At 41.3% G+C, this 23,746-nt stretch overlaps 1 protein-coding gene across 2 annotated transcripts in view; it reads right to left on the bottom strand.

The window, feature by feature from the left end:
• Window positions 1-15,035, bottom strand: part of SLC16A12 (solute carrier family 16 member 12) — a 28,437-nt gene extending 13,402 nt beyond the window's left edge. Inside the window, exon 1 of one of the 2 annotated variants that reach the window (XM_030452841.1) lies at window positions 14,687-15,035. In XM_030452841.1, the coding sequence (XP_030308701.1) occupies window positions 14,687-14,874 (188 nt within the window). In that variant the 5' untranslated portion in view covers window positions 14,875-15,035. Of the gene's footprint in view, window positions 1-14,374; window positions 14,445-14,686 lie in introns of those variants that run through there. The other variant, XM_030452842.1, reaches the window with a different exon arrangement.
• Window positions 15,036-23,746: the final 8,711 nt, after the last annotated feature.

Consider the following 23,746-nt stretch of genomic DNA (forward strand, 5'->3'; position numbering starts at 1 on the left):
TTATGTTACATTTTGAGTACAGTGACTGAACTAATGACTGATTATTTTTAACTAACACAGTCAATTATATATCCCTTCCTGTATAGCTCCAAGCAACAATTGTCTTATTAAATATGTGCAAATATTGGATCAACAAGTTCTCTGAAGAATGAGGCAGTGGTTTCAGGATTCTTCATGCTGAATCAGTGAATACTCAAATAATCAGGCAGCACAGTTTGAGACAGACCATCACCATATCCCTGTCTACTTAGATGGAAAACGAAATTCAGGACTTTTGTGGGTGTTTGCATCTATCCTAGCCACAAAAGAGCTGATATGCAATGTAGTGTGAAGCTGGAGTGGCACAGAGATTATTTCCTAACTTATCAATAAAGTCTCCCGTTATGTTATCCTACCAAATTCATGTGAACAACTGGAGCAAGTACCAGTGATTCACATTGTATGTCCCACCACACTTTGCATCTAACAAGGGCCTCAGAGGTGGATTTATTGCAATTTAATATGTTATGTTCAAATGCCTTGAGGATTGAATAGCCCATAAGAAAAAAAATCCATGACAGCCACCTAAATTAATAGGACACTGATAAAGATAATATAATTTTTAGCAAGAATTTCAAGGCAGTCAAATTAATAATGTTTGGTGGAGTTTGCATGAGCATCACAGAGAGATCCTCAGCAGTTCAGGTGCACCTTTGCAGCACTTTCATTTCAAGTTCTGGTAATTAAGTGTGGAGCAATAAGTTCCAGAAATGTCAGAAGGGATAACAGGAACCCTTCAATGAGCAGGAATATACACAGAATAGTTCAGAGGAGCCAACAATCTTCACATACAGAGCCCTAATTAATTCAATGCACATACAGCAGTAGCTGGGCACCAGGACCTCAGCCTAGATCTTGGGCCAAACTTCCCAGGCAAGGTTCAGATTAGGTCTTACATTCTAATTAGCATTTTAGCTGTACATTAATGTACTTGGGAAGAATGTGATGACACACCAGGCTAAGCAAACAGATTAGGTATTTTGTTACATGGTCACTTGCTGTTATTTTCACAGAACCCTGCCTGCCAAGGTACATATGAAAGATAAACATTTAATGAGGTTACAAGCAACTAAAAAGAACCATATTATAAGAAATACCTGATCACCATAGAAATGGGCCAACCAGCCTCCTCATAGAGGATCAGTGCAAACCTCATCTCCTTGACTTCATGATCATTTCTAAGAGCACTGTGCTTATCATAGCTGCTAAACTAATAGGTAAATTTAATAATTACCTTTCTTGTAGCTACAAATGGCTAATAAACACTTATTATGGCATCCTTGTAATTTTATTGAGGTTGGAAATCTCCATTGGCTTCTGCCTAGATGTGGTTTTCTAATTATCCGCTAACTGTGGGCTCTGAGAATAAAAAGCACAGACTTTGTCTGAGCAACCATGTTCCCCTTCCCAGCCTCGCCTTGTTTTGCTCTTATGTTGCATCTTTTTCTTAAACTTTCTGGTGCAGAATAAGACTCTTACTGCATTTATGTTTCACCTTTAGCACTGCAAGGCCTAATCCACACTGGCAGTGCTTGTTGCTATTATAACACATCTCAGATGGGCATAAAAATTCCTGCTGCTTAAGGTGGCTAAAGGAAAGCAGGACTAAAACACAAGCTCATGAAAGAGCTCTGCACTTTGCAACCTTTGCTAGGTAATTTTCAGTCAAGCATTAAGCAGATGTTCTTTGACATGAGTTCAAAGAAGATGTAAGTGAGGTGAAGGAGGCAATAAATTTTGCTGATCCCCAAGAAAGCCTCAGCTACCCAGCATACCTTGACCATTCATTAAAACAGCAGCTCCATTTCCCAAGTTAATACATTAGGTTTAATTTGTTTGGCTAAATAACATATCAGTTACTTCAGCAGCTGTTTTTGAGAATCATGGAAAAAAAGCAGCAACTGCTTCTGAAAGCATCTCCCTTACTTGATCTGCTCAGCCAGCAGAAAGGTGTGGATGAGGTTACTAAAAAGGCACAGCTATAACCTTGCACCTCATCACGAGGTCCCTTTTGTCACAGAAAGGAGCACAGAAATCCACAGCAGCCTAGCAACTAGCTGGCACAACAACAGGAACCACTGACCTTTTAAAACCCTGCACACAGCCAGCAAAGTACTTGCTGCCCCCTCCCATCTACTCCTCCTTCTCCCATAAAGATTTTCTCTATTAAAAAAATTGATTCAATAATGATATCACAACATTGTGAAGTGAAGATGTGAAGAATTTGCATGATGAAAGATGAAGAATTAGCAGGCACAGTCATGCCAGCTTGCCCCAAGACCGGGGGGTTGCATTTTCCTGCCTTTTTCAGCTGCTCCATTTACAGCATTGGTGTAGCTGGGCAGCTCCATCATCTCAAGCAATTCTACCTCACCTGCCAAACATCTGAAAATGTTGTGTGTATGAAGATATGGTTTCAGCAAGAGGATCAGGCACAGGGTCAGGTTTGTATCACAGCTGCCCCTTGGCATTCTGACCATACTCTGGGCTTCACCCCACTACTTTCTCTTTCTGTGGCTACACAAAATTCAAATGGCTGTGCATTAAGATGCCTTTGCCATTTATTTAAGAACTGTATGGAAGGATTTTGTGCAGTTTAACCTAAAGGAGCTGCCCCAAATATGCTTATCATCACAAAAAAAAGCACAGAATACAAAAGTCATGTGTCTGATAATACAGAGATGCACATGAGAGAAAAATGAGGAGACTTACCTAGATTTTTCCTTCCAAATCAGTGTAAGATGCAGATGTACACGTAAACGTTATGTGTCATTTGCTACCTTCACAGAGATGATGGCTTGGATGAGGCCTGAGAAACTTGTGACAGTCTCTGTGCCCAGAATGCCAGGAAACACTTCCAGAACAGTTTCATGAGTGCCAATGTGTTTCAAATCCTATTTTTCTTGTGAACAACAACATATAGAATAAGTATAGAGCAGCTTAAGCACAGCTGGAGACAATTCATTAATGCTTAGAGTGAAAGCTAATGGAATTGAATATATTTACTACATTTATCAATCTATGCACCTAGATCTCGGGAAGTCTTAATATTTCCTATAATTACCCTGTAGTATCTTTAGAAGATTTCTACTATCTTTCTTACTTTTCTTGACCCTAAGATTGCACCAAGCATCAATTATTTGTAGTAATTTGCTGCATTCATTCATGTTAATGCCCTTACTTTAATACTTTTGCTTTCTGTTCCCATTTATTCTGCTTGCTGCATGTTCATTAAGGAAAAAAAAAAAAAAAAAAAAAAAAAAGAAAAAAGCACTGGGAACAACTGTTCAGAGGGCAGTTGAGCAATGGAACAGGCTCCCTAGGTCAGTGGGGAGCTATGACCAAGTGGTCATAGTACCAAGCCTGCCTGAGTTCAAGAACCATTTCACTGATGGTCTCAGTCATGTGGTGTGATCCTGCAGGTGCCCTACACAGCCACAAGAGTTGGATTTGATAAGACTGGTGGGCCCCTTCCAGCTCAGCAGATTCTATGTTTCTATGACAAAGAAAGAATAAAAAGGCTTGCAGAATGAGTAGCAAAGGATAGAAGAGATAATGAAAAACGTTAGATATCAAAGAGACACATTGTCTATGCTGTATGACAGTGAATCATAAGAAATATACAAGATTAAATATTAAACATGTTTTGAAATAGTTAATTAGGCCTTGAAGGATCAAGGATGACACTATCTGCTACAATTTTCAATAGAGAACTGAGCTTAAACAAGCAGCAGACTAAAGGAGAGACAGAAAACTGACAGAACACTGATTACCAATTAATAGCCAATTACCTTCTTGTCACAGGCTTCTCTAAGTCCGCAGCAGCAAGGGCTGTGACAGCTTGCTAGCCCCTTATCACATTTGCTACACCTCAACAAATACAGTAAAACATATGTAAGAGGGATGCAGTATTTGACACGAGCACAGAAGACGCCAGCAGCTACAGAAGCTTCTATGAACTGGATTGTCAAGAAATGGCACTTTTTCACCCTCCTTTTGTTCCCCTCTCCAGCAATTGCATACCCTGGTAGGCACTACAGTCAGCAGTCCAGCATAATTCCAAGTTGTTCTTAAACACATAGGAAGTAGAGTCTTAAAATCTGTACAGCTCTTGGAAATCAAAGGTTATTTCTAATATAATCTATTTTCTCCAGTAGAAAATCTGTCCCATTCTGCACTCCAGGTTAGCTGTTTAACTGGAAAAGTACAGCCTGCTTTGTTTAAAAACAAACAAATTGCAATCTGACTTTCAAATGCTGTCACAGCACTAACACAAGAAGCATATTATGATAGAGTAATAACTTGTCTTGGGTCAGTGCAGTGGTGTTTTGGGAGAAGCTGCTGGATGCTCCCTCAGTGCCAATCCCTGCCCCACCTCTGCCCAAAGCTGAGCAGATGTGGGAAGTTGGATGCACCTCTGTGAGTAACAAGTTCAAGAAAGGGAAAATAAAACTGAAAAAAATGTAAGAAAAGGAGACACAGAGCAGATTGGAGGATGAAGTGAGAGAGAAATGCCAGGGAAAAGACACCAACGCCAGTGAAGGAGGGGGAAAGGTGCCTGAGCAGTAATGACTTTTTTGTAAAACAAATTCTGTACCAAGAGAATAAAATATCCAGAACATTTCCTCTATTCATTTGATGTTGCAGGGCTGCTGCTAGCTTCAATTCATCACCTCTTCCAATACACAAGATTTGTTGGCAAAAACTAATCAGGCATGAAAAGGCAAGACAGGTTATTTCCTTTTGTTCACACAAGCTTATGTCCTGAAACAAATCTGTTGGGGTACTTAATGCCACATGTGCACCTCTAATGGACAATACACATGATAGGGTAGCAAACTATCACTGTGACCATTATTTTCAACTGAGACTTTGAACTCTCCAAAATTAAGATAGCCCTACTATAATTTCAAAGCCACTATTGATTTTTCTTTTAATAATATATAATTATTGTATAGAAAATAGTATATTAATATAATCCCCAGGAGGAATGGAAGAAAAATCTTTAATTAATGGAAAGACAAAAACAGGATTTCTTTTCTTTCCTGCAACAGGCTCCCAATAGCAACTGTTGTTGAATGTTGCTTTAGAGGGGTAGGTATTTTGGAGAAGTCATTGCACAGACCACAGTCATTCTGTTAAAAGAAACAAATGATATGTTTAAATATAATATATATATTATATATAAATAATACAGCCCAAGGTACATGCTAATAAACACATCTGTGTACAGGAAAGGTTACCAGTGTGTCACTGCACACAAACTTCAGAAAATAACAACAGGCAAGCTACTAAACTGGGGAGGAAATACCCAACACCATAGGAAAGACAAGGAAACAGATGGAAGTTAAGAGAAGAAGCTCCTAGTATGCCTTACAAGCAAATTTCTGACCAGGAAGAACATATTTTAAAACATGCACAACTACTCACAAGTGAACATGCATCTACTCAAAAGTCACGATTTGTCTTAGTGAAACCACACACTGAAAGTTAACAAACAACTGAGAAGTCTCGGGCAGATCAGCACATTGCTCATAGTCCTCCAATTCACCCTCACCAAGTCATCCATATTTCAATTAAATCCTTGCTTAACAGCTGATTTTAGCTTTTAGAGAATCTTTACTGCTTTGAGAAATGTGATACAAGTTCGCTTTGCTGAATGAGTCCAGGTGCAGCTCCTTGACTACATAATTTGCATGGTCAGCAGGAACTTCCCATGCTACTTAAGGGTGCAATTCTGCTAACTAGTATTGCAACCCAGAAACACTCTTCCTCAGTTTTGTGTTAAAGAGCATTTCTCTTCATGGAGAATGTTTTTATTTTGGTATGTGAAACATGAAAAAAAAAATCTACCTGATCTATTAAGCACATTTTATCACTGCTCTCCAGATTTCTGGGTATTTTAATTCATATAATCATAGAATCAGGGTTGGATATGACCTTTAAGATCATACAGTTTCTATAAGAATTTTTTTTAAAAAAGAAAAAATAGTTGTGGTTCCTCTACCTCAGCTTATCAATATTACTGGTCAAAGAAAGAGAAGAGAAGCATTTGCTAGATGTTCAGACTGGAAAGTCATATGAGTATCACTTGGTCAAGTCTTCCCACGTGTCAGCTTGGAAACCAGAAAACAAAAGACATAAAGAATCCTCAGCAGTTATCCTCTTATCTTGTTATTCCAGCCAGCTTGCTTAATTGTCTCTTAACTAGATCCCATTATCAATAATACTTTCAATGGAATCCAGTTAAACAGCTTATTACAAGGATGACAAAAGAAGCAAAACCACCTCAAGAATGATCAAATTAAAATTATGTCTAATGTGATTGCTTATATCTTGATACACAGAGGATGATATTCCTTAAAATCTTATCTAGGGGAAATGATTTTTCTTCTTGTGAAAGAGAACATGCCCTAATGATTCTTCTTTCAAGAACATCTTCTATTTATAATGGAAACTAATCCCACCTAAGGAATAAACTTATGATAACATTATTTAAATTGCATCTTCTGGATTACCTGAAAGAGTAACCTGGAGTACCCCAAAGAACAATTGTCACAGGGAACTGGTGGTTCACCCATAAGTTTCCTGATGCCCTAATAAAATTTAAAAATAACCATCTTGATCTCATGTTAAAACTGATAGACAAAAACTAAGGTTAAATCAAATGTCTCAGCTAAAAATACACCTATGACAGCAGCCTGAACAACACCTGAATGATGTTGCTAGCAACATCTGACTATGACAAACAAAGCTTTGTTGCATGCTCCAGACCTTGCACTGTTAGATGATTTTTCTTCCTGAACAGGCATTTCAGATTAGGGCAGGTGACATTTGATGAAATTTAAATTACTAGAATCTTCCAAATTCACCTCAAGAGAAAAAAAATTCCAACCAACTTTTAAGCAGTCCTCAAGAGGCAGCTGATTTCCTTTTCCTTCTTCTTGTACTCCACTTGTTTCACGTATTTTCCTGCCTGTTATGATCTTCAGATCCTGTATTATTTTCCTTTTTTTCCCCACGCAGTTTTTACTTAGTGTTTCAGTGCCAACTGCATAGTTCTTTCCAGTAAAGAGGCATTGATACACTGACAACGTCATTTACATGCTTGCTATATTCTCTAAAAGCAATAAAGTTGTTTCAAGTTCCAAGGAGTTTGCCCAAAGTGCAGCTTTTTGTACCAGTTTTCACAACTGTCTAGTGAGATTTACTTTCTCATTTGGATAACAGGAAAGGAGTAAAGGTGCCAACAAAAGGCATGCTCTGACTCTTATTTGAAATATTTTGTTTTCCCATCATTTCCAAGTTCTCCTTGTTTGCCAGAAACTCTGCCTCTGTGTAGTGTGCACCATGACCAAAGGCAGAATCACACTGTGTGGTGATTAGACCCCTCCAGGGTCTAATTCCCTGGAGGTTACTCTCCACTCCATTAACTTCCTTAAGAATAAACTAGCTGTATGGGATAATTCTATTTATTCTTTCTGTCTTGCTACTACATCAAGTTAAATTAAATGAACAGTGATATAACAAACCCTGACCACAAAAAAGAGTATGATACACTGACCCCATGAAGAGGATGGTGGCTCAGACAGAGGATGAGTTGCAGTTCATCCTAAATTTCCCATTTTCTCCCACTGCCTTGCTCTACTGCCCTGAGTACTCTGCATCTGGATCCCTAAAGCAAACCAAAATGGTAACTGCTCAAGGGCTGGGATATGTGCTGTGTACCACTGAGCTAAAGAACCAGGTAAATAAATAATAGTGGCTGGGATGCACAGGGAAGGCTCTGCTACAAAGCTTTTTTTTTCCAGAAATGAAAATGAAATCTGATGGTTTAAATTGTTCTCTTATTACATCCTGTTTTGACTGCTGAGATTTTCACAAGCATAGGGTGGACACCATGTCCCTCAGTACAGAATGAAACAAACTGCATATTTTTTCAGAGAGATCAAGGGCCCTTTGTGATAGGCTGTGAAACTATATTCAGTACACTCTTCATCCAACCCAAATTTCTCTGCTCTCATCAAGTTGTATTTTATGGCAGCTGCATTCCCAAGATTAAGTATTTGAGCCATTTTTAATAGAAAATGTTATACACATTGAGGAAAAGTCTAAACTGTTTTAGATAAGGAAACAAAATATTAATTCTGTACTTAACAATGAAAACTGCTGTTACATAAAAAGCCCCAGATGCTACAGGAGCACAGCACTAATATCACTGAAGTGGAGAAATTACCTGGGCTTTGTATTATCTCAGTCCTTCCAAGAGGAGGTTTGCTGGTCTTCTAAGTTGTTTTTTTTCTTGCTCAGTTGATTTCAATAATTCTCTCTGCCCACAGGAAGACTTTTTCAGTAACTTTAAAAAAGGCACTTCAGCTTGCTACTGCCAATATCGTGCACTTAAAGCCAACCAAGTTTAAGATGTGTGTACAATGAACAAACACTCCACAACATGATTTAAGTACTGTAACAGCCCCCAAAACATTGTGACCAGCAGGAAAACCATGTGAGTCATGAGGGACACCTTAATTAAGAAACTCAACAGCACCATAAAACTCAGAGAAATCCCTAGAGAGTCAGGGGAAGATCCCACTTCCCACATTTGAATTTCACATCTGGGAAGATGAGTAATCCCGTCCACATTGGGAGAAATCAGGAAGGGAAAGGAAGGGGAAGAGGAAGGGAAAGGGAGGGAGGTAGGAAGGGAGGTAGGAAGGGAGGGAGGGAGGGAGGGAGGGAGGGAGGGAGGGAGGGAGGGAGGGAGGAAGGGAGGGAGGAAGGGAGGAAGGAAGGGAGGGAGGAAGGGAGGAAGGAAGGGAGGAAGGAAGGGAGGAAGGGAGGAAGGGAGGAAGGGAGGAAGGGAGGAAGGAGGAAGGGAGGAAGGGAGGAAGGGAGGAAGGGAGGAAGGGGAGGAAGGGAGGGAGGAAGGGAGGGAGGAAGGGAGGGAGGAAGGGAGGAGGAGGAAGGAAGGGAGGGAAGGGAGGAAGGAAGGGGAAGGAAGGGAGGAAGGAAGGGAGGAAGGAAGGAGGAAGGAAGGGAGGAAGGAAGGGAAGGAAGGAAGGAAGGAAGGAAGGAAGGAAGGAAGGAGGAAGGAAGGAAGGAAGGAAGGAAGGAAGGAAGGAAGGAAGGAAGGAAGGAAGGAAGGAAGGAAGGAAGGAAGGAAGGAAGGAAGGAAGGAAGGAAGGAAGGAAGGAAGGAAGGAAGGAAGGAAGGAAGGAAGGAAGGAAGGCACATTAAAGAACTGAAATTTCTCTTGCCGGATATTCATCTGCACTTTTACCTAATGTTCAAAATTAATTCAAGAGAAGTTTCCAGTTATTAGGTACACTGTTACCCCAGAGAAATGGAGTATAAATTAATTGTGTAGGCAAGGACATTGACAGACTGAGACTGCAGAGGAATCCCAGAAGTTTGGTCATATCTCTTGGAAAGCTATGGATGGCTCATGATGGCACCAACTCTCAAGAGAAGAAGAGATTTGTCTTGACAAGCCCAGGGCAGTTCTCATCAAGCAAAAGGAAAATTTATAATTCCCAGTCTCTCCCCGCTTGCACAAAAAAATTTTGGAGAGCTGGATAGAAAAGGGTGACAGATTAGTTCTCCATAAATAACCTAACACTGAGGAGAACAATAATGTACATTTTAACTAAATACCTACATATGGCCCAGGGCTGCACATTATCATTATTTCTGGACAGTGTTATGATGATCCTCTGGCAGCAGCTAATCTACTTACCATTCAAAAAGCATTCAAGGATAATATTCCCCCAAAACTCAATAGATTCTTGTGACAACCAGAAAAGTTAAAGAGAACTACTTTTAATAATAAAATGAGCCCTGTTTCTCTCAGAAGTATCTTTTTTACATTAATTTTAACTCAATTCACTTACATAGCATTACCCAACTTAAATTTTGTATCAAGTGCAAACCTCTTTCTTGGCACATACAAGTGTATAGGTACATCCACAACATAGACCAGACACTCAACACATAAAACAGACAAGTTACTGCTGCCTTCTTATCCTCTATTTACATAACACTCCAAGAAAGCATTCACATGGAAGGCCAGAAAATCATCCCTCAGTAAAACAACAGAAAAGGAAAAAAAGAGAAAACAACCTTCCAGTAAAAATGGTTGATGCTGTCTAAAAGGAAACTCTAAAGACCACTTCACTTACTGCCTCCTCACTTCATTATCCCATCAACTGAAATAAGTGGAAACTAGTAAATGAACTATCAAACAAAGAACAAAAAGTGCTGCTTCATTTGTTTCAAGTCTCAAGGAAAAAGTACCAAGAATATCCTGCCTTGTGGGTAACCTGCAATTCTCCAACACTGAACTGCAGCTGAGATACAGCCATTCAATGGCTTTTGTATTGTATGCAAAGTAAGTGACTTTTACTAATGAAGACTGAGCTCATCCCAACTCATTAATAAAATACATTATTCCCTCAAGCCAGTTCCACAATTCCCAGCTGCCACATGCTCTGGGGAAGAAGTATGCCACAAATTGCTGGCTAATCTTACTGCTGAGTAAGTTATCTTGCTACCAAAGTGATTATCTGCTGCCTCAGGGACCTGCACAGCTTAAAAGGCTGCAGAGACAAAAGTGATGGATTTTGACTTTTCATTGAAATGAAAGATACTGTATGTGCCTCCTGGCTACACTCGAGTTCTGTGAGAGCCTGAGCTGTACTGCCATGGCATCTATGACCATGCCAGCCAGATGTCATCTGAGCAGCTGGGCAGACAGCACCCCCCAATTCTGGTACTGAACATGGAGAAGGGTTCTTCCAAAAGCAGAAGGATGAGGGACCTTAAGTCCAAAGATTTTGTACTCAGAAGATCATAGCTTACCCTGCATGTAGTTACATCCAGCATCCTACAAGCCTGAGACAAGCAAGCAATCTAGAAAGAGAGTCATCATCCATGTATTTTGGTCCAAAGCAGATGAACTGATACATGGTCTTCTTGGCAACAACTTTTCCACTTACTACATCATAGCAAGAGCAGACAGCTTCCAGAGATGAAAACAAAACTATCTTTGCAGTTCAGTAAGCCAAATAATAATAATAAAAACCCCCTTCATTTTCAGCAAAGAAAGAAAAACAGAGTAATAATCTGGATGTCTTCAATTTTGGCTTTAAAGGATTGGGCTTGTCCAAATTTCTCCATACCACAGGCTGGGAGCCTACCACCTGCAGGCAAGCTGTAGCTTGCAGCTTTCTTTCTCACAGGCACATCAATATTTGTCAATTAATACAGGCAACAATATATCTTACAAAAGATATATTTGGCTCTCACAAGGCTGCTAGAAAGAAACATTTTTCCTCCTAGAAAGAATGGATAAAATGAAGATTTTTTTTTTTTTTAATCTGCTTTTTAAAATTTACATGAGTCTCTAAGAAGATAATCCAGACTGCAGGTGCAGTGTCCCCTCATACAGCAAAAAGTAAAGGTAACATATTTTTCATAACTCTAAAACAGTTTCTTGCTTTAAGTTAGAAGAAAACAACTCTTATTTTTCTCTGATGAATAAAGACTAATAAAAAATAATTACACAGAGTACACAAAGGTTGATGTGTTGAAAGTGGGTTTTTTACTGGCAATATTAGTATCATAACAGAGGAACAAAGTGTCTAAAGTAAGAATGAGAACAAGTAGTAAAACAATGCACAAAAGCATCAGTGCCCTCCAGACTGAAACAAATTACAGCAGATTACAAAAAGCTTACACTTCACTCACTTTTCAGTCTCACCATACCAATTATAAAAGTGCTATTTGCCTTATCATTTTCACCATTCAGAATTTAACAGCAGGACTGTACTGCATTCAGAAGTACATTTAATGTTTTATGTGCATGTAAAACAGAGTAACTTGCATATGCAGGGGACAATTATGCTCTCTAGGATTAGGGGCACCCTCTTAGGGGTGTTTTAATCTTCACTTTCAGAATTTTAGGCATCCATGTATCCAGCTGAATATAATCTGATTAATAAAATTCATACCCTTATGATGCCTGCATCTATTTTCCAGAGAAATAGGCTTTGGAGAAGTATAGGAAATGTATCCTGAATTTATGCATACAGATTGCTGTACATCATGAAAACAAAATCATTAGGTAAACTCAGCATTGAGCTACATTTTCTAAGCAATTGCCATAACCATGTCACCTAATACTGACCACAGCTTGATAAGCAGTTACTTCTTCAAGCAGTGCCAGCAGGAACTGCCCTTACCTCCTGCTTCCTGCCACACATTCTCTGCTGCCAGGCCACCTTCTCAGCCCTGACACAGCAGCCACACATTCAGAAGATCCGAGTTAAAAGTAATTAATTAACAAAGAGGAAAAATGCTTTTGAACCCGTGGCAGTTCACCAATGTGGTTAATCACCAGCCCCACAAATGGTTGTACTAGCACAGCCCAGAGGATGGCAGGGGGCTGCTTACACAAGCAATGTTCTCCAAGGAAACACATGCCAAAATTCTCCCCAAGGAAGCAACTGTGTTTGCATTAAAACATCTGAAAAATCTTCCTCCCCCTGTGCCCAGTCCGTAGGATCTCAGCCTGGGAATACAGATCTGGAAGGGATCTCTGGAGGCCTCTGACTCCCCTTCCTTGCAGTCACAGGCAAGAGCCAACCCAGCCAATACAGTCAGTCAGAAGGTCGACTGTAGCAAGACACCTTAGGTAAATGAAATAAATCTTGTGCTGAAGTGAATATGCAAGTGGGGGAAACAAAATCTACTGAGGTTTCCCAACCTTTATGAATTAGGTAAATTGATTCTCATAAAGCTTTGTAAAATAAAGCTACACCCTCTCCTATATTCTTTCATCACCAGTTTACAAATTATGTTTAAGGCAAAAGTTAATGATTGAATTTTAAAGGCATTAACACAGAAACTCCTAAAAGAAGCCCTGAGAAAGCCTCCACTAACGTACATCTTCAGTAATAACTGATACAAAAGGTGAAAAAGTAGAATATAGTGTAAGCAGAAAAAACAAACAACCAAAAGAAATGTGCAAAAAATAACGTGCAATATATACCTAAAAATATACAAAAGACAGTAACATGTAATGATTTGATGTCACTAATAATACACTCTAACTGAAGCATAACAGAATCACTCTGAACAAAGTGCAGTCCTGCTTCACTTCATTAAGTTTCATGTTATCCTTGAACTTCCCAGCACTAGCAGAAATGTTTCCTCATTGCCACCGCAGGCTTGGACTTAACAGACTCCACTACCCCAAACCAGCTTGTTAATTTAATGAAATCAGTTCAGTCAAAAGGCTATCATGCAAACCCAAATTCACCCCAAATACATAGTTAACAACTTTCCCCTAAACAGAACATTTCATTAAATGAGTGGCAAATTATCAGAAGGTTCAAAAATAAGGATAACAGTCATTGTATTTTTTGGTCTTTTTTTTTTTTTTTTTCTCCCATTGAGCAGTTTCCTGAACTTAGTCTGCCTGTGAACATAAAATTTCCTGTAAGACTCATGCTTACAATACCACCTGTCCTACATATATCACTGCACATCTGGTGCAACAGTCCTGGAAGCAACTATTTTGGAAATTAATTATATGACTATCCCAGAAAGTATCAGGGATGTCCAGGATAGGGATCTCTGCAATTAAAACTTCCACAAGTAACTATTTCTGTGGAAAACCACAGACTACCTCTTCCAGCCTGTCCCCGAGCAGTCTGTGCCTCAGTTTTCAAAGCTTTTTCGAGAGTCGCTTCCCCACACACAGCCGCAGCTGTAAGCGGGTCTAGGTGGCGGGCAGAAGGGTCCGGATACACATGGACACGGAGCACACAGCAAAGCCTTGCCCTGTCAGCTCTTATTGCCTTCTCTGAACAGGTATATTTTTTCCTGCTTATTCAACAGAAGAAAAAAAGAGGCTGAAGTTTTTCTCATACCATCTAGGAACCTGAAGCTCAGCGGTCTGACTAGCACTTTATCTAACCAACGGGTTTTTCTTACACAGAGTTATTTAATTTAACGGTGGGAGGTTGCATTTATTTTTATTAATTTTTTAACGCTTCTGCAGTTCCGGGCTCCGTGGTGCAGGTAGGGTACAAAAGCGACCCAGCTGAAGCCCCTCCGGAGCGCCGTAGATCTCCGCCCCCGCCGAGCACCGCGCTGCACGCCCCACTCCGCGCATCTCCCCCGCGTCCCCAGCGATGCCCACACCGCCTCCGCGGGGACCCTCATCCCAGCGCACCGTCCGCGGGATGCCCCCGCCGCCTTCCCTCCCTCCCACCTGTCCTCCCTCCCCTTTGCCCTCTGGGGACGAGCCCCCCGGTCCCCGCGCAGCCCCTACCTGCAGGCTCGTCCGCGGGGGCGGGAGGAGCGAGGCGGGGCGGAGTGGGGCCCCCGGTGTGCGCTGCCCCGCGGGGGTGATGGTTCCGTAGGCGCGGGGCGGGGGCAGGGGCAGGGGCCGGGTTTTGTACCGCGGGTCCCCCAGCGCATGGAGAGAGAAGGCGGGGAAGCACGGCGGGTTCATCGCCGCTCCAAAAGGAGCTCAAGACCGCTCCGGAGACCCTCGGCCGCCTCGGCCGCTCACCTCGGCCGGAGGGTTCCAGTGTCCAGCCCAGCGCCCGCCCGGTGGGCTCCGCGGTGCGGTCCCCCTTACCGTGGCTCCGGTTCTGTCAAGTCGTCGTCAGAGAGACCAGGAGTCCCTCCTTGCGTGATGCCTTCACCAGCATGAAAAGGGTGTCTCGACCATGCCACGGGCACTTTCAGCGGATAAAGGGGGGGGGAGGTTATTTCCTCCTTTTCAAGGAAAACCCTGTCGTGGGATTTCTGGATCAGAGTTCTCATGTATTTCAGAGGGTATTTTTAAATGTTTCTGAAGTCAGGGAACACTCCCGAGTGCAGCTAACACCAAAACTTATGGCTGTCCCTTTGCCAAACATACCAGCCCCACATGCCCTATACACTATGCAGAGTCATCTGCCATTACTTGTTTTAAATTTTCAAACTCAGTTCAAAACTGAGTTTTGAACTCACTGAGTTCAAAACTGATTTTTGAAGGACTCACACGGATTTCAGCAAGCTTTGGACCCTAGACTCTTGGAACAAGTTTCAAATTCCAGCAGCCTTTTGTTTATCCAAGGAAGATAAACTAAGTGGCCTGCTGAATACTGCGTGGGTTTTCAGACAAGATCTGGAAAACAGCAGGCTTTGGCTGAGAAGGACATTAAACATCCTGTGACACTTGCCATGAGAACAAAAATAAAATGGGACCTTTTCTTACCCTTCCCAAGTACTGTCACCAGACAAGGGTTGCCTGGTTCCTATCTCTCACCCAGGACCTTGCTACCTTTCAGCACTGTTATAAAGAGCAAGTGCAAAGCTCCCAGGAGTGCACAAATAGAGCCAGAGGAGAGGGGGGCAGAGCTACCTTTGCTTCATTGCTCTCCTGAGAAAGTTCAAAATCCTTCAATGTAAGCAAGAACACAGGATTTAGGTAGGCACAGTATTTGGGTAGATTATTAATTGGCAAAGACTCCATCTTCCAGGTGAGAGCTACTCTGCCTAGGACATGAAGTCTCTGTGAGAGACTTGTCTGTAAGTGCTTCCCCATCCTGCACATTGCAGGATAAAGCTGCACATGGGGCAGCCCACACCACCAATATACAGCTTCCCCAGCACATGTACTCCCCATTCTGCAGCATGGTAGCTCACAGCCTTTGTAAACAAAAGGGGCTAGGTTTTCCCCACTGACTGTGTGGGTAAAAAAAATTTAAAAAAAAAAAAAAGCTTGTTCTTGAACAAGAAAAAAAGTGCAGCTCTTATTTTCTTGGTGATTTTTTACTTTTTCCCTTTTAAAAAAAAAAAAATCTGTAAAACTTTGGAAAGATCTTTAACCTTCTTTGGAATAAACTGCAGCTAACATTGCAAGATTTTTCTTGCCAAAATAATATAAATAATAAATAATAATATTTATATAATATAATATAAATAATATAAATGCAAGAAGTTTATTTGTACTTTGTAACACTGCAAGATAATGGACAACTCTGAACAACATGGCCTGTGCATTAAGCTACCACTGAAGAGAAGGGGGATCCTGGCATTGCAGCAAACTTCCTCTGCAAGTTGGGTTGGCAGGGTCTCTATGACAACTCTCCATCAGCTGTGGGAACAACAGTGGTTATCTATGTTGGCTTCTGATGTTTTGACATCTGGGTCAACAACAGGTAATGCTTTCCTCTTAGTGGTGTGGAAAGGATATGGTCAGAGCACCCAAAAGCCACATCATGTATTCTACAAACCAGGAATACACAGAAAGACACAGTAAGACTCCTTATACTCTGCTCGCTTGGCCTTTGGCACTATAATAACTTAAGAAAATGCTTTTGTGCTATATTAATTTTATACAAGTTCATATTCATCACTAAGTAACACAAACAATACATAAAGCATCATTTGACTCTTTAGAGTAACACCGTAAGAATATTAGAAATACAAAGCTTTGGTTTACATTCATGGTTTACACATTCATGACAGGCTTGTTCTTGCCACTGCTAGAACAGACTTTTTTTAACTAAGTTTCAACAACCAAGACCAAATAACGGAACCATTGCACTGCTCCATCTACCAGTTTGCCAAGCAACACAATATCACTCACCTGTAATGACCACAGTCCCTTCAGGGTTGCAGCAATATGCATGTTGCTCATCTAGAACTGCTGTAATCAGTAGATCAAAGGAATGTGTTCCCCTGCTTGGAGTGCCTGATCAGGCAAAGGCAACGCATCTGGGAAGCGGGGTTATTTTGGCTTAGTCCCTGTGCAAACAACAATAAAACCTTTGCACTCTTTTACACTTTCCAAGCCACAAAAATAATAGAAACTCTAACACTATGGAATTTAATGGATATGATTAAGATTTTTACAGTTTTAAGGATGGTTAGGTGCCATTGTACAGCTAATGAATGCCCTTCCTATGCATGCATGCTTGTAAAGTATGTTCTTTAATTGAATCCTTACATACAATTAGTCTGTAATAAACTGAAAACCCCACTGCTCTCCTTCCTCTGACCTCTTCTTTCACCTCCCTGATACTGGCAACCAACAGTACAGGCTACACTGTAACAGGAAGCTCCAAATAACATTTTCAGATATGATCACTAACATTTGGATCCCTATCCAAAACCTTTGTCACCCTATAGCCAAGGGGACACAGCTTTCCCTACATCTCTGAAAATGAAGCCAAAGACAACACAGACTAGACAAACTGTAGTCCCTGTAGTTCCCCCTCTGCAGGTATAGTCCAAATCTTGGCGACTTCAGTGCAAGAAGGAACTCACCTCTTGTGAGCACAGGCCCCCTTCTGATGGTGAAAGCTCTGTTGCTCTGATGACATACAGAGCCTCAGGAGATCAAAAGACTTTGATGAATTCCTCAGAATACATGGCTGTGTAAGGCTGGGTGAGAAAAAAGAGTGTGTAATTGTTATTCCATGGCCTCCTCACTTGGACGTTCACATTGGACAGCAGTGATTTCTGGAACTAAGACCATCAATATGGCATCAGACACAAAGGTGCATCTAACAGCCTTGTTTCTGATGACACCCAGAACCAGACACAGTTACATATGGCAACATATTTTGCCTGATCAAGAGCATAATATTCCAGAATCTTTGGAAATTTTGGCAGAAATTTCCTCTTTCTTTATATAAACTAAATAGAGGGAGGTCAGTACTTAATATTAGTTGAAGAAAGGGATGATTAATCTCCTTTTAGTTATTGCAAGCATCCAGGTTTCAAACCTTTCACTTTACTGCTCTTTATCTGGTGTATTCTATCTGGACTGTTATTTAAATCCTTGGTCCAAGCACATGCACTAAGCTTTTTGGACACATTTTGATGCACATATTCGACAAAGACCAGCACTGCAGGTAGGCTGAATTTTTCAGTGTATTAAGTTGGAGACAGATTCATCAAAACACATGTTCTATGCAAACATGGTTCTAAGAAACTTGGCTGTACAAAGGTAGGAGCTTTGAAAAAAAAATATTAGTCATCAATGCCTTTCTTTTGGCAGCCTGCTAGCCAACTAGCAGGGGGAAAAAAAAGAAATTTTAAAGTGTCTAAAATTCATTTCATATCTGGAAAAAACCTTAATTATATGTTGGAATTTTTCACAGCATGTGAATAATAAATTTGAATTAGTTGTACTTGGAAGCAAGCTTTAGCACAGCCATTCTAGTCTCTCTTCCATATCCACTTGACTGTGGGTCAGAGGTTTGGGTTATTTCAATCCATACAGGAAACCAGTACCAAATATGGACTGTAATGGTGCTACAGCCTGAGGAGAGCTAACCACTTCCATGGCATTACATCCTGCCAGATGATGAGTATCGCTTCCTGTGCTCCTCTGTAGAGCTGGTGTTATCCTCAGCTCCTAGGGAAACACAGTAGCTGGAGAAAGATGAAGTGGGGTTCAAAATTTGAAGTCATCTTCATCCACTTTCCCACATCAGCACCTGGTTCTAAGAAGGTGGCAAGAGACCACTGATTCTCCACAGCTCCACAACACAGCAAACCAGTTACTCAGCCAGTACTCGTTGTACCCTCAGAAAAAGCTCCAGAGGGCACTTGCTCACTGCTAAAGTTTCAGGGAGACCTTGTCACCCATTCCCACATCTGCTGTGCTTCCAGGTATGTTTTCCCTCCAGCTCACTTGTAAAATGGGATTAACAGGTAGACTTACTTTCAGTTGAGTTTTTACTACCTGTTGTAGTTGTGCTTACAAGTAGGGGGAAGAGCTTCTTTGCTTTAAACTTTAATACACTCCTTCAAATAAAGCATTCCTGTTGGTAACACCTACAACAAACATTTACATTGTTACCAAACACAGAAACTATTGTCCTTCCACCCAGAGAGAAAGTCACAAGCATCAAAGAATCAAAGACTCCTGTTTTATTTGGGGATGTACCAGATTAGTTCCAGGGGCACTTACACAACACAAGCTCAGTGCAAGGTGGGCTTTTTTTCTCCTGTTTGTTTCTTTTTAACTGAGTTAAGCAAGTGTGGACAGAGACCTAAACCAGAACCAGCTAAAAGTATGAGAGAAACTATTTGCTCAGTATAGCAAGATACCTTAGTAAATACCATAGCATTGACTCTCAGCACCTGGGTGCAAAGCTGGACAGACTGTCACCATTCTGACACTGAGATGGTTTGGTTCCCCCTGGCCACACAGCATTGCCTGAGCCAAATGCCTCATTGGTTCTTCACGAGGTTTTGTTTTTTAATATGGAAGTTCTGCAACCCCTTGAAATGGTAATTGCAGGGGACAGGCTTGGTGGGACAGGCTCTTGCCCAGGCAGCTGCAAGGTGCCCAGAGGAGGGCAGAGGGGCACAGGTGCAGGCAGGCTTGTGGTTGTGCCCACTACACACAAGGGGCAGGGGCTTGAAATGGGGCTGGCCATGCCACCCAGTGGAAAAGAAGTATCTGTGCCTGACCCTTCATTCTGCTGTTGGTATCATTTGGTAGGAAAAAGTTTGAGGCATCATCCTTTAAGGGCCAGCAGCTCAGCACAAACCATCCCCCCTTCTCGCTAGGTTTTCCTGCTGTAGAAACACCCAGATGCTGTACAAGGTCTGGGGACATGGCCGTGCACCTGCAAAGCAAAAGGGACTACAATCTTATGCACATGCATGAACACAAGTGTGCTTTCAGGTAGGCCTGGGTAGAGGAACCCCTCACTGCCCTTGGGTAATGAATACACATCTGCATACAGGCTTGGAGCCCAATCTTACCTGCCAGGACCTGACATTTAAAACAGTAAAGAGATATGGAATGGTAAAATCGTAGAATCACAGAATGTTAGGACTTGGAAAGGACCTCTAGAGATCATCTAATCCAACACCCGTTACAAAGCAGGGTCATGTAGGGCAGGCCATACAGGAATGCATCCAGTCTGGATTTGAAAGCCTCCAAAGGAGACTCTTAAACCTCTGTGGGCAGCCTATTCTAATGCTCCGTCACACTCATAGTAATGAAATCTCTCTTCACATTGAGGTGGAACTTCCTATGCTGTAGTTTAAACTCATTACTCCTTGTCCTATTAATGTACACCAGCGAAAAGAGATTGACCATTCCTCTTGAGACTGACCGTTCCACTTGACACCCTCCCCTCAGTTATTTATAGACATTAATGAGATCCTCTCTCAGCCTTCTTTTCTCAAGGTTAAACAGCCCCAGTTGTCTCAGTCTTTTTTCTTAGAAGAGATGTTCAATTCCCTTAATCATCCTCATAGATCTCTGTTGGACTGTCTCCAATAGATCTCTGTCTTTCCTTAACTAGGGAGCCCCAAACTGGGTACAGTATTTCATATGTGGTCTCACAAGGGCAGAGTAGAGGGGGAGGAAAACCTCCCTAGAACTGCTGGAGATGTTTTTCCTGATGCACCCCAGGGTACAGTTTGCCCCCTTGGCCACAAAGCCACATTGTTGACCAATGGAGAATTTACTGTCCACAAGGACTCCAGGGTCTTTTTCCATGGAGCTGCTTTCCAGCGGGACATCCCCTAATCTGTACTGGAGGTTGGTGTTATCCCTATCCAGATGCAGGGGTCTGCACTTGTCCTTATTGAACCCCAAGAGGTTCACCTTTGCCCAGCTCTCCAGGCTGTCTGGATCTCACCAGATAGCAGCACAGCCTTCTGGTGTGTCAGCCACCCCTCTCACAGCTTTGTATTGTCAGTGATAACACTTCATCCCGTCATCCAGGTCATTGATGAAGATATTGACCAAAACTGGACGAAGTACTGATCCCCGGGGACCACTGGCCACAGGCCTCCAACTTGACTCAGTGCCACTGATGACAACTCTCTGAACTCTGCTGTTTAGCCAGTTATCAACCCACCTCATAACACAAGAATCTATCCCACATGAGTTTTTCTACAAGGATGCTAAGGGAGACTGGGTCAAAAGCTTTGCTGAAGTCAAGGTATACGACATCCAGTGTTAGTTTCCATTTAATTGATACGTCTACTGCTGTTAATCTTATGATGACTCAAGCCTGAGTAATATTTTACTAATTAAGGTATTTTGCCTCTTTGTTTTTAAAATCAGTTGTTTGTCTATAAATTAGAAAAGTAAAAGCCAGTTCTCTTACTTTTGTGAATAAAGAGATTTCAATCAACAGACTTCACGATCTCCAAATAGACTTCATACCCTTAGTTAGTGGACTCCACAGAGTGGTATCAGTAAGAGCTCTTCTGCTCCTGTACTGATAAAGACACCTTCAGTAGCAGGGCAGGCATCTGAGAACTTCCTAGTAACATGTATAAATGGCTGTGAAGCAGATGTTCATGGAAGCCTGACAAAGAATATTTTACAGCCTTTTCAGTTAAGAGATCCAGAACAGGCCAGTAGGTTGTAAGGCAGGTTAAAAATCAAGCTCTTAATAGTGGAGAAAAATATTAGATATTGCAAAAAAGTCTTTCTGACTGAAGCTAAGCTGACCTTGTATATTCTTCTCACGAATAAAATGTGAATTAATTTTCAGCAGCTAGTGCCTCTTCTATTTTTTTTTGATGCATTTTCTCATGTGATGAGAACAAAGGTAGAAGGGAGAGAAGACTAACAAAAGTTCAGTTCCCAAATCTTTTCTATCCTACCTGTAAAAAAACAGCTGTAGTGTGAGACGGGTCATCATCAGAAAGCAGTCTCCTTAGCACTGGTCTTTCCCCTTCGAAGAAGAGACAAACCAGTGATACATAGGAACCTGCACAGGCAAATCTGCTGGAGAAAAGCTTTCAAACCTTATTTATTTGAAGAGATTACTCACTTTGTAAGCCAAAAAAAGAAATTACTATAACACTGGGAAATTTGGGAGTGGTTTTAGTTTATTTTGTAAATATTTCTCAGGGTTTTTTTGTGCACAACCTTTTGTAGCCAAGTACAATATGCTGAATGCTAGCTGGGTAACAGCATGCTCCAGGCTTAGGACATATGAACAGCATGTATTTGTTTACTTATTCAAATAGCACTGGGGCTGATGTTGCCCCAAAACCAAAACAATTCTGCTAAAAGGAACTAAAGGTTCTTTTAAGTAAATTCAGCATTTTGTAATTCATGGAGCCAGCCAGCTTTGGAAACAGAAAACTCATTTGTTCATTTAGTTTTTTGAATACATACTATTTTGCAGTTTGATTTTTTAAAAAATAAGAGTAAAATTAATTTCCAAATACAAGAGTTTTCTCACTGTTCAGATAAATCCAACAATAATTTTTAATTTCAGACTCCAAGTGAAGCATATACTTGCCCAAGAAGCTTCTCATAGCTTCCCCTGCCTTGCACAAATCACACTATTTATTGCATTTCACAATGCAGATGTCCACAGACCACATTGTGCTGCCTCAGTTGCTTTCTAAGGGTATGCAGACAACCAGGATGTTGATGGGATAATGCCAGTGGGAGGAGAGAGGGGGCAGATACAGTGGAGTGGATAAAAAGACTATCAACACAGTATCTGCCAGTTGGAAATGATTTACAAATTTACACAAGAAAACAGTGATTGCAGTCTCTCAACTGATATAAAAGCTCATAGGAAAAAATCATTTGAAGAGCACATTTTACCTATGGGCTTGAGGCATAGATTTCCTCATTCTTGCCAGCACACACATCCCTTCTTTCACCCAGTCTAGCACTGGGAGCTCAACTCCTAAAAGCCAAGCCAGGTATTTTGTAACAAAAAGCCTCCAAACAAGTCTCAACATACCAGTGGCCACACCATCCTGTTGCTTGAAGCAGTCATCTCTGTTGTGACCATCTTATGCGATACCAAACTAGTGGCTGCTCTTGATGAGGCTCTATCTTGCTCTAAGCATTTTTGCTCAATGCTTTCAAGGCAGCAAAGAGTATGCAATCCCTTGACAAGGGTAAGTTCTTCTCACAAAATAATGAAAACCAACAAAAAAAAAATGACAAATAGAAAAATAAAATAATTATAACATACTATGTGAAAAAGTGGTAACATGGTTACCTGAGGCTGTAGTCTCCTGGATGGGCATAAATGAAGGTCTCAGTAACAAGGATAAAGGCAACTCTGCACACACGTTGCTAAGGCTGCTCTAGTACATGGTACCATTTGTTAAAGGGTAACTTCCACTTTGTTCTAAACACAACATTCATATTTGCTCTCAATTTTACCTTTGTAGAGAGATGGATAAGTAATCCATCCAAAAAGCTGGAAAACAGTGGTCAATTTTGAAACACACTTCTGAAGCTGGAGGTGCCCTAAATCACAACAAAATAAGCATAACCACAGAAAACCAGGGAATGACATGCTGCTATAAGTACAACATGATGCTACTTCAGGATGTTCACCCTCCTTCACTGCCTTAAATCATACTTTTACCTTGGTGCTTCATTGTTGCATCTACGGTGTTTAGAAATAAACAGACAGGACCAAAGTGCTCTGCTCTGGGGTTTCTGCTGGCTGCATGACCCTGCCCTTTGCCAGGACCTTCAGGTTTGCCTTGGGGAAGGCAGCAGTAGGAGGCTGCTGACCCATTGCTGCTTTGCACAGCTGCACACAACAGAGAAAATTGCTGAAGGCCAGCAAAGAGCTGTGCTCCTGCCAATTCAATAGAACTGGTTTTGATGGAAAAAAAAAAAAAATCATCATCTGGAGGCCAGTACATCCCCCATTGTGTTTCACATACTGAGACA

Source organism: Calypte anna, chromosome 6 (genome assembly GCF_003957555.1).
Source record: "Calypte anna isolate BGI_N300 chromosome 6, bCalAnn1_v1.p, whole genome shotgun sequence".
Lineage (NCBI taxonomy): Eukaryota > Metazoa > Chordata > Aves > Apodiformes > Trochilidae > Calypte > Calypte anna.